The 13,641-nt window shown below is 46.6% G+C and overlaps 1 protein-coding gene across 4 annotated transcripts in view; it reads right to left on the reverse strand.

Annotated features, from left to right (window-relative positions):
• Window positions 1-13,641, reverse strand: part of LOC144730378 (BAI1-associated protein 3-like) — a 61,996-nt gene that overhangs the window by 35,214 nt on the left and 13,141 nt on the right. For 3 of the 4 annotated variants that reach the window (XM_078611162.1, XM_078611159.1, XM_078611160.1), the window contains exons 2-8: window positions 7,199-7,291; window positions 5,400-5,453; window positions 3,796-3,862; window positions 2,662-2,827; window positions 2,084-2,128; window positions 1,675-1,774; window positions 247-357 (exon numbers count right to left, since the gene is read on the reverse strand). In XM_078611162.1, coding sequence (XP_078467288.1) covers window positions 247-357; window positions 1,675-1,774; window positions 2,084-2,128; window positions 2,662-2,827; window positions 3,796-3,862; window positions 5,400-5,453; window positions 7,199-7,291 — 636 coding nt within the window. Of the gene's footprint in view, window positions 1-246; window positions 358-1,674; window positions 1,775-2,083; window positions 2,129-2,661; window positions 2,828-3,795; window positions 3,863-5,399; window positions 5,454-7,198; window positions 7,292-8,626; window positions 8,770-13,641 lie in introns of those variants that run through there. The other variant, XM_078611163.1, reaches the window with a different exon arrangement.

Below are 13,641 nucleotides of genomic sequence, written 5' to 3' on the forward strand. Positions count from 1 at the left end.
TACGTAATCCCAAAGATAATGTACATTGATTTGCTAATCAACAATACATACCTACGTGTGTCTATGAGTATTTTTATTATTATTATCAATGCCTTCTCAGTAGCAACATACACGTTAAGAACATGTTCACTGACAATCAAGCATGGGGAGGCCTTCATCCAGCGGTGGATAGACAATAGCTGATTATGATTTGATCAGGGTGAAAGCCTGCATGGACGTGTGTACGTGTGAGTGTTGCGATATTACCTGCTCTGTGGAGTAGCTTACTGAGACTCTACACGTCCCTTTGTCCAGACAACGTCCATTCTTCTTTTTCAGGAGTGAGTAAGAGTCGATAGTTTCCGGTCTTTCCATGCTCTGTGATAGACGTAACACATAGCAGTTGCCATACCCGATGTTCGAATCAGCCATCAATGAGCCAAACTAGCAAGATGAAAGCGACAACTATCCAATTACTGGAATATACCTCCTTTTTGGACGGGCTGGTTACTTCTACTAATTACTTAAAATAAACAGCACCGCTCATATATTCAACTTGTGGAGTAAATTCCTACAACTTATATCAGTCAGTTTGTGCCCAAGTCACACTGCAAGGTCACAATAATAGTGAAACAAATCTCACGGTACAGTACTTAATTTCCGTTATTGGAATACCCAGAGATACACACCCTACGTATGGATCTACAATGTTTTGGTGTTTTTCTTTACTCGTATAAGCCTCATTTGTATATGTACATATCTGATTTGTGTGAAGGATCACTGGGGAGTGACATAACCCGAAGATTTAGTGGCCATGTTCCCTCTGTTAGTGACCGAGCCGGTGGATATCTACAGGAATAGTCCCGTGATGATCTGAAACGCTGTCGGCGAGCTATCAAAAGTGGGAAGTGGCGTTACAATGTGGTCCACGGTTTTACGTGATGAACGCAGTCGCACAGTTGTGGATATTCTTAATCGTCTGTCGGTGCAGGAGATCGCCGGCATCTGCCGTGCGATGCTCTGATGTGAAACGACAAAAAGCCCTGCTGCTGAATAGCTGAGCTAGAACCCAGGCCAATTTAGTTGCAGATGGTGCATACTCCTGAAGGGGTTCTTCCTTTTCAATATATGCAAGTTATACTGAAATAGTGGGGAAAGGTCTTGTGCTGTAATTCCAAAACGTAAACGCAAATTTCTTTATATCAGAATCAGAATATTTATTTTTATTGGAGGAATCTGATGAGCTATAAAGCTCTTTTTCACAGATGTCCAGTCGGGGCGGGTTAGACTGTTACAACAACAAACAATACTAAATACGATAGTAGTGTAAAGTATAGACAAGATAAACAAATCACTTAAAAAATATACAAATAAAACTAAATTTCTTATCATATCAGGTAAAGCCCACTGAGGTATTAACTTATTTTGCAGAAGCTACCTGGCCAGAAATAAGAGCTCAACAAAGTGGCTTATCAAGTGGAAATTTATAGCAGAAAAATATTGTAAATAATCTAAATGCAAATAAGCAACCAGAGCCCCTTTCTGAGGTTCTACGGGCCTCTTGAGTCGTTCTCTCTCTTCAAGATCGAGAAAACACTGCACGCGTTACACAGGTCCGATTGATTTTACATTGCACCATTAGATCATGACATCCCGAACAACAGAACGCAAAGCTGTGCATTGTGATGTACTCACACTCAATGGAACTACAATGCTGCTGTGACGTTTCTTGGATTCTCTTCTGTCGTTATCCTTTGACTTGAACTCGAGAAAATGCCTTTCTTGAGATATTTTCCTGCAGACGACATCAGCAATAACAAATGGCGGTGGTCATTTAGTGTCCTGAAACACGGTCATGCTTATGCACTTCCCAGAAACGAGCTGTATTTCCATTTGTTTAATATCAAAATACAATTGACTGACATTGTTTAGCTGGTCGACAAAGTCAAACGAAGAAGTATCCATCGATGTCGCAGTTTGACAGAATCACAAGCTCACAAGCAAGCATGCAGGCAGCTATGTAGATAGCTGTGTGGGTTGGTTGGCAGGTGTGAAAATAAATCTAAATATAGTGTTAACAATAATACAAATACAAACAACTTACCAGAAATTTATAAGTAGGTCTTTGTCCCTTCCATCTGTGAGATCACTGGACAAAAACAGAGTAAAATAACTTAAGTTCATTGTAAAACCAACATTATTATTATCATCATCACTGTATTAGAATAATACACGAGACATTGTGTTTGTAGCCTGTCAAATTAGACAAATGAACAGATTCATTCATCGGAATGACAGCAATCGCCGTATTTGCGGCACCACCGGAGTGTGCTAATAATGTACGTGTGTGTGTATTGCCAGCCTCGCAAATAATTATTATAGGTGCTGTGCACAGCCCAGTGTTGAACTATTTTACTATTTATATTTTACTAGGTAAGGCCCACTGAGTTATATAGCTCTTTTCAGAAGCGACCTGGCCACAAATGATACCTCAACGAAGTGGCTTATCGAGTGGAAATTTAAAACGGCATGTTTCTAAATGTGTAGGTGAAAAAACCACGGGGAGAACATGCAAACTCCAAATATATAGCAGGTGTCAGGGTCGAGATCGAACCCGCGACCTCCTGTATACCAGGCGAGGCAGTTAACATCTCACCACCGTGGCTATGGGGGAAAGCTCACAGCTTGAAGGCATGTCTCCACGAGTGATGAGGCATCTGGTCTGTGGTGGTGGAAGCAGGCTGGTGGGGCGAGTCGGTGGATGACTCGTCCGCGTCTAGCACTCCCGAACTGCTCCCCCTGCGGCCGATCTCAGCTTTAGAAACCAGTTGCGCGGTGTACGAGGTCGCTGCAGAAAGAGGAAGACCATGATAAGGTTTGCTCACCCGTCTGGTTTTTTTGCCAGGATCGTACAATTTTGAGGTAGCCATTCTGGTAAATGTGTAAGTCTTCCCGGGATAGTACGATTGTTGGTTTTTTTCAGTTGCGTCATGACTACAACTACGATTAATAATAAACCACTCAAGACACTACATCTACGTATTGTGAGCTATCCAACTTTCCGCAAAATGTCCTGGTTTCTTTGTACCTGAGACGCAAAAACGCTAGGAATGGCTCTTTCACGATCAAGTCGACCCTCAAGGTTCTTACATGTAGTGGCGGTGTGCCAATGATATCTGAGGGACGTGCCATCCTTTGCTCTGTATCTTTAAATACATTTACTGATTTATTCATTGTCTTTTCTGCCACAAGACAAAAACATTTTTCTTGAACCTTCTCTGGAATCAAACCTGAATTTAGTAGTAGGTTTTTACCCTTTCAACTGGTACAAAACTGACACCTTTATACAAGGCATCATGTTTACAATAACCACAACACAAGCAGCCAAAATGCAAACAAAAAGAAACAACTCTGATAATGATATGCACTTATCATTATCAGAGTTGTTTCTTTTTGTTTGCATTTTGACTGCTTGTGTTGTGGTTATTGATATGCACTTATCATTATCAGAGTTGTTTCTTTTTGTTTGCATTTTGACTGCTTGTGTTGTGGTTATTGCAAACATGATGCCTTGTATAAAGGTGTCAGTTTTTGTACCAGTTGAAAGGGTAAAAACCTACTACTATATTTTGCCACTGGTAAAGGAGGTCTCATAGTGCAAACCTGAATTGTTACTTGATGTGAGATATGGAAAACAATGGAATATCATGAAGCAGCACTGGGCTAGTGCATCTCACGAGGTAGTGCTGGGCCTAGTGATCATTGTTTGTGTAAAGGTATGCACGGGCACCGTACAGTAAGATTTTAAGAGCTTACCACTTGCTGTTTTTGAATTATGATTTGTAGGTTCTTCAACAATAATCTTCAAAAAATGAGCTGGCGGCTGGGAGGGATACGTGAGCAAAAATAAAAAAAATGGTTACATTATTGTCCGTTATTTCCTTTACCCAAACAACAGTCCCCACCGCAGTCGACCTGTTCACGTTGACCCACTCTACTCCATTCAAATACAAGTCGTTACAAGTCGCACACGCCTGATGATTGCTAAACATGCCTGACGTGACTTGGAGGGGAATGAGTAAAATTTATATGCAGTACATTATATCCTTATATCCTGTATTGTGTTTGTGAATTATACAATTTTTATTTAACTTTGTTGCATACAATGAGTGTCAGTTACTCAGTATTTTTTTTTTTAAGTGAAGGACAGATAACAATATCTATGGGACCATTTCTGTTGTTGTTGCCAGTATCAAGATTATAAAAAAAATAGGCTTTCCACTTTCCGGCAAGAATACAGGATGTGTTAAGATTTTCAAACACCAAATAGACACCTATTACAAGACATCACGTCTGCATTAACCACATATGCCTGTGGTCTTCTTCTTATCGTACGGCTGATGTAGATGCAGAGCAATGACTGCAATTTTACATTCAGGTGGCTCAAGCCAGACAACCGCGTCAGGAGCAGCGGAGTGCATCGCTGTGATGTCTCCTTCGTATTTGTGGATCGGGCATTGTGTCGTTATTCGTTGTACGATCTGTTCTGGATGACCACAGTCGCACCACTAATGGAGAGTTTTAAAATTTTAATTTCTGCATCTGCTGCCATGGTTTGTGCCGATGTGGTTTAGGGTGGACCATGAGCTTCACGGAATATCAAACCCAGGGATCTTCTGCTTTGGGTCTTTCACAAGGTGTTTGTGAATTCTTTTGCACTCCATGCTTGTGGTAAAACATGCAAACAAACACGATTTAATCGTTCTTTCCAGAAAGGGTATAAGTCTATTATTGTTCAACATATAACAACATTATACCTAATAATCAACCAGGAATATCCTTAACAATCGTGACGTCACTCCATGTCGACCAGCCCCCCTTCATTAATAATCACGAGCAGGTTACGTCCTCCAAATGGACCCCCCCTCATTAATAATCATTATAAGGTAACGTCCTGCAAATGGACACCCCCCCACATTCATACTAATTAGCGGCTGACGTCACTCCACATGGGGGGCCGAGGCGCCTCCTCCCCCCTCCTCGGCGTCAACTTACAGCCCTCACTACAAAGGCAGAACCCTCACGTCACGCGATCTCGGTAACGCTGTTGAGACATCAAATTTAAAAGGACGTCATGATGAACAAGGGATTATAACCCTAAAATGAGATAGGTCTGTTTCACCGCGCCCTTACAAATTGCACACGCATTAATGCAATGGATATCACGTCGCGGTCTGCTTTTCACTTGCAAGTTTCAGATTTACTGCAATACACCCGTCCTTGGACGAGCAAAAATCTAGTATTTACAATATTTACAAACAATATGCACGATACTAACTTGGCAAACGTGTGTGTAATTTGTACAAGTTTTAACGTTCTTGAAAAACAGCTTAGTATAACAATGGTGGTATTTAACGTACCTTGGCAGCTTGCACCTTGTGCAATATGTCAGCATGCATCACCCTGGGAAACACCTGCAGCAGCACGGCCAATGTGGCAAGGGCAGAAACAGGGTGCGCTGCCGTGAGGAGACTGCTGAAGCTCAAAGTAGCATCCATAATCATCAACAACAACCGCCGTTCGCCACTAAGTGGCGGTGATGTCACCACGGCGCTTGTGCCATGCTAGGTGCACTATGAGACTACGTGAGGTGTCTAAGGCTCGCTGGCAAGAGGTCACGGTACAGACCCAGGTGCCGTGTGTTGATTGACAGAGTTGACTGGCAAATGCACCAGTAGTGCTCCCCACTGTGCCAACTTTCTGTGTTTTAGCCGCCCGGCACTCCGCTCGCTGTTGCTGGAGGGCGACTGCGCTTCATCACAACTCCTTCCACCTGCAAGTGCACAGGATGACTCGTCCGTGTAATTAACTAAGGGCTGATTAATTATTGAAGCCAGTAATCAAACCAAAAATTTCCCCCAATGTCTCTCGAAAGCAATCCTCCTCCCTTTGTACTTGATTTTCCTGGGCATTGAGATTAGATTTAAGCAAATAACTTACATTAACTCTGGTTTTCATAAATGGTCCCTTCATAGCTGTCAACCCATACATTTTACCCGTATTCTTGTACAGGGAAATTCAGTTTTTACGTCCATATGGCGTAGAACCATTTCAATATGGGCCAAAAATAAAGTATATTTGTTTTTATTTCTCCCTTGTGATGAGACTTTGTAGGATGAACGTTGAGATTTATAAGGGGCACGGGGTGACCAATAAGGTCTGAATTGGTCTGTAATAAGGTAGGCAATGATAAGGGGTTGCCAGCTATGTCACCTCCACGCTCCGATTATATACGGACATTAATGTGACCGCTATGAATGACCCCGATTCAAACCGTTCCACCAATCAGCTTCTTCCCGCTCAAAGGCCCCATCCAAGTGTGCATTAGCGGGGCAGCCAATCGCGCAAGTCGGAGCGCGCGTTTGAACTTGTCGGCCGGTAACAGCCTGACGGCTAATAACCAATGGCACACAAGCGTACCCATTTTAAACGGACATGGTCTGTCAGTGCTATACCTGACGGTGGGCATAATTGATTATTACCGTGCACTCACAACGACCTTAAAGCTGAACTCAAAATCTGAATTAGGGTGAACTCAGAATAACCACAGCGCCTGGATAGGTGGCCACCACACACGACACCTACCGTGCGTGGTGGCCATCCTTCCAAGCACTACCCCAGGCTCATTCCTGCTGGGACTTTCGAGATCAGACAAGACAGTGCACATCCTGTGTGATTTGTCCGAAATCGCGATGTGAATTAGCCCCTAGTTGTTAATGCATTGCAGGAATGCGTGGTCACAAGCACAGGCTGTTGTACTTGTCCAGGAATTAATTCTTGCAATAAACTGTTGCTAACCTCCCTCCCCAGGTTTTAAAAATAAGTTAATTGTTGATGCTGCATTGGCAACGGCACACGTTGCACAATTAATATAAAAACCCAACACACTGGTCAACAGCATTGTGGCCTTGAAATACAAATATATAATCGGTGACCTTAGAGACTTGGCCCTTGTTCATAACACGTAAATAATTGCCGTATTATATGAGGGTCACCCCACGTTTTATTTATCGGACAAAATATATCGAAGAAAAGTGAAACCTACCCAAAGAACGAGCAGATTTTTTTTCGGTTAAACGCGCATTACTTTTCTTGAGGGCAGTGTTGTTGATGAGTGTGTTGAGTGTGTTTTTGTTGTTTAAAAGGAGTGCGTGTTTACCTTGTCTAAAAGCGTCTTCACTTTGCCATCTCTTTCACTGTTTGGCTTCCACTGATGATGAATGGTATACAGCACCTCTTCATACAACAGGCTCTGTGCAAACACACACACAAAACAGCTTTAGCCTCCTCATGCTGTAAAAATATAGTTTTTTGACAAAATACTTTTAAAATACGATGTTTATTTTACCAGGTAAGGCCCGCTGAGCTGTATAGCTCTTTTTTAGAAGCGACCTGGACACAAATTATAGCTCAACGAAGTTGCTTATCATGTGGAAATGTATAAGCAGCCAAACACTCTAAATACATGTTCCTAAATGTGGAGGGAAAAATCGGAGGAAATGGAGAAAATCCACATAACCAAGGAGAGAACATGCAAACTCCAAATATACAAGCGTCAGGATCGAACCGACGACCTCCTGTATACCAGGTGAGGTAGCTAACATCTCACCACCGTGGCATCCCAAAATTACATTCAATCCAATTGCATGTACATGCCGCTTTGGAAAACTACTCAGTTCATGTCTTCAACAATGCATCTGAATGTAACAATGAAACCCTGATCACACATCCATCCTTGACGATGTTCTCATGTCAATTGCTCCGGAAAAGTTTATAAAAGTGGATGGACTGGGAAATGATCTTCGTGACCACTCAAGGATATATGGCATTCGACAAAAGAAACTGCTTCAGGTTTATATTCTTAGTTCTTTCGGTAAGGCACGTAGAAGGGAAATAATAAAATAATAAAAATACAATTCTCACGACGTTTCGATTGCAACACAAGCATGCATCATCAGGTGTGAAAACCACAGCAAGAAAATAAAAAAAATGCTTCAGATTCCACATAAGATCATATTTTAACGCTCTTTGAAATAATTGGACCATCAGGCCTTCATCTATGACATCGCCAAATTCTGGCCGACCTCACTACGCATGCAAATATTCCTGTAAATGCACTTCGTGTGGTCTCTCTTCCGAAAGAATCTTCCTATCTATAGTTGATAGACGTGCCCCTTTCAAATAAATAAGTGTGTAGAGTCACAGCGGGCAATCATGACCACCTCACATGGGTTTCACCAAGAAATTGCCCGGCCCATCCACTCCAGAATCGCCGCTTTGCAATTCGCTCATCAAATGGAACAGGGCAGCACCAAATGTCGGTTTTTGTTTCCAACCCTTCTCAGGGTTATTATCTTCATGGGATTCAAAAGATGATTCCTCGAAGGTAAAACGTCTGAATAACTAACGGCGCACAGGAGACTCTTGAATATTGTGAGCAACCTGTGTTGATATCATTTTTAGAGACTAACAATGTTACTTGTACCTGCAGCTCAGTTATTCTGGCACATTTTGCTCTCATATTTGTGCTGCATTTCTGTTGTTATTGTTGTTATTCGAGTGCATTTCCTTTACGACAGTCAAATACCTCCTTTGCGATCTGTGAGATATTCCTCAGAGAGCCTCTACTCGTTCTCTGCATTGTTGATTATTTTTGTCTTTGCTGCTGTAAAATATCCCGCCGTGATAAATACAAAACAACTCAAAGAGCTGCAGTCAACATTGATAACCTCTAACCTCCTACAAGCACTGCGCTCGCACGCGGCATTTGCGCGGGAAATACGTCCCTGGTGGGGGGTGGGGGGGGGCAGTGGGAGGGGCGGGGCGACGGGGGGAAGCGGGGGGAGGGGCGACGGGGGGTGACGTCATCGCACACGAGCCCCGCCCATCGCTGTGGGATTTGGTTGGTTCCATGGGGCCAGCCAGCAAAAGTTTATTTTATTTTATCAGGAAAAAAATATAATCAAATCCACAATGTCATCTGTCTGGACTAGGGGTAATCCCGCAGCGTCAGCGATTTAACAGGCTTAAAAAAAACACGATTTCCCGCTCAATATACTGTACATGTATTCACATAAAGTGTAACGCCTCGTGGCTTTCGCGACCAACAACATCATCCATAATAGAGGTTGTTTTGGGTTAGATCGTAAATATATGTGTCATTAAACCCACCACCTCATGGGTGGTGGCGGGTAGTTACACATAACCCCAAAAAAACCCACTATTATATATTACACATAGGTTTGAGTTTCAAACATTTGGCATCTGGTGAAACGATGTTATTGAATTAAGCGTAAACGCATTGCAACCACGCGCCAATCCATTGCTGGATGGATTAAGGCCTCCCACGTCTAGCGGTCGTGGAGATCATTCGGCCATACTTCCCCACGCTTTGTCAGCGAGCACCCCATTCGCATGCCGCTCGCGATGGCCACAGCCGAGGGGGATTAAGTTCAGCTGGGACGTGAACCCATTGAGCTGAGTTCATCAGCACGCTCATGAACCCAGCTCAATGGGGTTCATGCGCCAATGAACCCATTGAGCTGGGTTCATCAGCACGCTCATGAACCCAGCTCAATGGGGTTCATGCGCCAATGAACCCATTGAGCTGGGTTCATCAGCACGCTCATGAACCCAGCTCAATGGGGTTCATGCGCCAATGAACCCATTGAGCTGGGTTCATCAGCACGCTCATGAACCCAGCTCAATGGGGTTCATGCGCCAATGAACCCATTGAGCTGGGTTCATCAGCACGCTCATGAACCCAGCTCAATGGGGTTCATGCGCCAATGAACCCATTGAGCTGGGTTCATCAGCACGCTCATGAACCCAGCTCAATGGGGTTCATGCGCCAATGAACCCATTGTGCTGGGTCCATCAGCACAGCGCTCGAAACGACTGAGCCACCAACTCACCCCGAATTGTGAGAATGTGCAATTGAAAATGGAACGCCTTGTACCGTGTCTATATATATGTAGTAACGCTTACGACTCGTTGACACCGGAGTTGGAGACACACTTGTTTATTTGAACACCAACTTTGTGACATACACAATTGAGGGGGTATCGGCCCCCTCACCCGTCTATCTGAGGACACACCTCTAGGCTAACCTTAGCCTGCCTCTGAGTCCTCCACTAATGGGCTAGGGGAGGCTATCTTGGCCCGACACTGGTCAGTCGGGCCCGGTACCCAGAGTCCAGACCAGCACTGGCTCTGGCTCTGGTACCACGCCACTGGCTCGAGCCTGCGCGGTCCTGATAAGGACGGCGTACCAGGGGGAGTCCAGGGCTCTATCTCAGACGTCTTCCGCCTCCTCTTCTTTAGCTAAACATCACTCCCGAGCCCTTCGATACAATCCCCTTTTATACCCAACCCCTCCCTGAGGGGTGGGGCCCCGGGGGATCATAACGACCGAATCGACCCCCCAGGGTGTCTGGCGCGGACGTCGCAGAGGGCACCTGCTCGTGCACACATGTAGCCCCGCCTACTGTGTTTGTTTACCATAGGCTGCCATGCATAACGGGCTCTCTCTCTAACACCCCTACATCACTCCCCCCCGCATAGCATGCAGCCGTCCCGGCTGCCAACATACAAAAATTTGACAATAAAGGTGCCTTCACCCCCTGACCGCGCGTGTGCCTCACTATTTTTGAACAATAACAGGAACCAGAACAAGAACGCAACAACAAGATGAGAAACAACCCGACGCACCCCCCCGAATAAATACGAATTCCGTAAAAAAAACAGCTTATATACAACCAGCAGGGAACCCACCCCGCACACACAACAAACGGTGAACCCAGCATATGTACATCCGAGGAGCGGGAAACACACCATCCACACAACACCCAATAAACACAACAGCTATGTACACATTTTCCGGCCTCACAACAGTTTGCGCATTTTAGCGCGCGTCCTTGCAGCGGGCCCCTCACACGGGGTAACCCCGCGTGGCGGACAATCAGGTGGCGACTGTCCGTCTTGAGGTGAGCATTCCTCTGACTCCGCGTGACCCTCGGCATCCGCAGGAGGGGTGATCGGGCGTGAGCCCGTCACTCCTGATGCTCCTGAAGGTGGCACAGCCGGCAAGGCATTAGGTGAGAGCGACGGAGACGGACCCAGCAAGTCGGCCGACCCCCCACATGTTTGGCCACGCGCGTGTGAAGTGGGGTTGTGAACCGCAGCGAAGGGTTTTAATCTGGAGGGGTGCACGAACCATCGCCGCTTCCCCCACTTGATGCGCACGCACTGCGGACGTAACACCTCCACCACTTCCACAGGGCCCCGCCACGGCCGCACAAGTTTAGAGGAGGTTGCCAGTGGCACCTGGGGGCAGTGCAACCATGCCTTGTCCCCCGGCTTCCACTGCAGCATGTGCGCTCGACTCAATCTGAGGCGCTCATTTGCCTTCTGACGGAGGTCAGAGTTTTGCATTGCAGCATCCCGTGCCTCGGTCAATTTGTCCAGATTAAATTTAACGTGGTCAGCCAGATTAGTTTTTCCCTGCGGCACGGGGATCCGCAACTGGGCACGAACAGGCGGGTCTGGTTCTCGGCCGTACATAAGGTAAAAGGGAGAAAACCCCGTAGCCGCATGGGGTGCCATCCGGTACGCCGCCAAGACCCCCTGAATTTGTAGGTCCCAATCCGTTTGCGAGTCCGAAACTTGTTGTGATAACATGGACGAGATGGTGCGATGCAAACGTTCGACCATCCCGTCAGTTTGTGGGTGATATGGGGAGGTCCGAATTTTCTTTGTGCCCAGGAGATCGCAGACTTGTCTGAGTAGTTTACCGGAAAAATTTCTGCCCTGGTCGGTCAGCAGCCTCTCCGGAGCACCTTTGTCCAGGACATAACCCTGAACAAAGGCCTCCACGATGGCTGCTGCCGACTGGTTGGCCAAAGGCCAGGCCATAGGCCAACGTGTAAAATACTCGACACCCGTCAACAAATATCTATTCCCTCTGGGGGTGGCGGGGAATGGTCCCAAAATGTCCAGAGCGACCAGCTCGTTTATCCTGGACACTTTGATCGATTGCAAGGGCGGGTTAGACTCCCGTGCCGGCGGTTTGCGTTGTGCACATTGAGGGCACGATCCCAACAAATCCCCCACATCCCTCGTCATGCCAGGCCAGTAAAAATCAAGTTGCAGCAAGGCGAGAGTCTTTTGGGTCCCCAGGTGTAGGAGGCGCTCATGAGCGGCCCATACCACCCTACCCCGCAACCCAGTAGGGACAACCAGCCGATGTCGACGTGACTTCCCGTCCCAATGCATTAGCAGACCTTGGCACATTTCCCATGCGTCGGAACCACCACTTTTTCCCCCCGCCGCACCGCCAACGCGACGTCGCCACCCGAGGAGGGAGACATCCTCCATCTGGAGGCGCCCCCATTCAATGACGGGCAACCCCAACAGGGAATCTTTGCCCTGCTGTTCGATCGAATTAGGAACCATTGCATCGTCGTCGTTGGCGGCCGCCAAGACAGGTACCGATGTGTCCCCTGGAGGCCTGCAACGTCCAGACCCCAGGAGGCATGCACACTCGGAGGTGGTTGGCAAGCGTGACAGAGCGTCCGCGTTGGTGTGGCGAACGCCCTTACGGTATGTGGTTTGGAAATCGTAATCCTGGAGGACCTCCAACCATCGGGACAATTGTCCCGATGGCTGTTGAACCCTCAGGGCGTACTGCAGTGCCGCATGATCTGTGCGGACGGTGAAATGCCGACCGTACAGATATGGGCGATACTGTTGGACGAAATGGACAATTGCCAACAGTTCCCTACGGGTGACACAATACCGTTGCTCCGCTGGAGACAACACCCGACTGCCGTACGCAACCACATGTTCCACGCCGTCAACCACCTGGGAGAGCACGCCCCCAATACCCGTGTTGCTCGCATCGGTGTCGAGCAAAAACGGTTTTGAAAAATCAGGGTAAATCAGGGGAGGAGCGTTTACCAAAGCATCCCGAAGGGAGCAAAAAGCAGCCTCCTCCTCCTGACCCCAGCAAAACCGAACCCCTTTAGATGTTAAAGCATGTAGGGGTTTGGCGATAGTCGCAAAATTAGCGACGAAGCGTCTATAATACGACGCAAACCCAATAAAACTCCTAACCTCTCCCACTGAGGTGGGAGTCGGCCAGGAGCTTACACACTGCGTTTTGGCGGGATCGGTAGAAATACCTGAGCGCCCCACGATGTGCCCCAAATAACGCACCGACTCGCGTAACAAATGGCATTTTTGGGGCTTAAATTTCAAATTAGCAGCCCGCATCTTTAGGAAAACCGCCCGCAACCTCTGGAGATGTTCCTCAAAAGTTTTTCCAAAGACAATGACGTCATCCAAATAAATCAGGCACGACTCCCATTGCAATCCAGCCAAAACCAATTCCATCAACCGCTGGAAAGTTGCCGGCGCTGAGTGTAAGCCCATCGGCAACCGGTTGAATTGAAACAGGCCGTGCGGAGTACGGAAAGCAGTTTTAGGCTTTGAATCATCGTCCAGAGGAAGCTGCCAGAATCCCGAAAGTAAGTCCAATGTGGAGAAGAATCGCGCTCCCGCCAAGGCGTCAAGCGATTCGTCCATCCGTGGGAGCGGGTATGC

The sequence above is a fragment of the Lampetra planeri genome, chromosome 35 (assembly GCF_965212315.1).
Source record: "Lampetra planeri chromosome 35, kcLamPlan1.2.h2, whole genome shotgun sequence".
In the NCBI taxonomy this organism is placed as follows: Eukaryota; Metazoa; Chordata; class Hyperoartia; order Petromyzontiformes; family Petromyzontidae; genus Lampetra; species Lampetra planeri.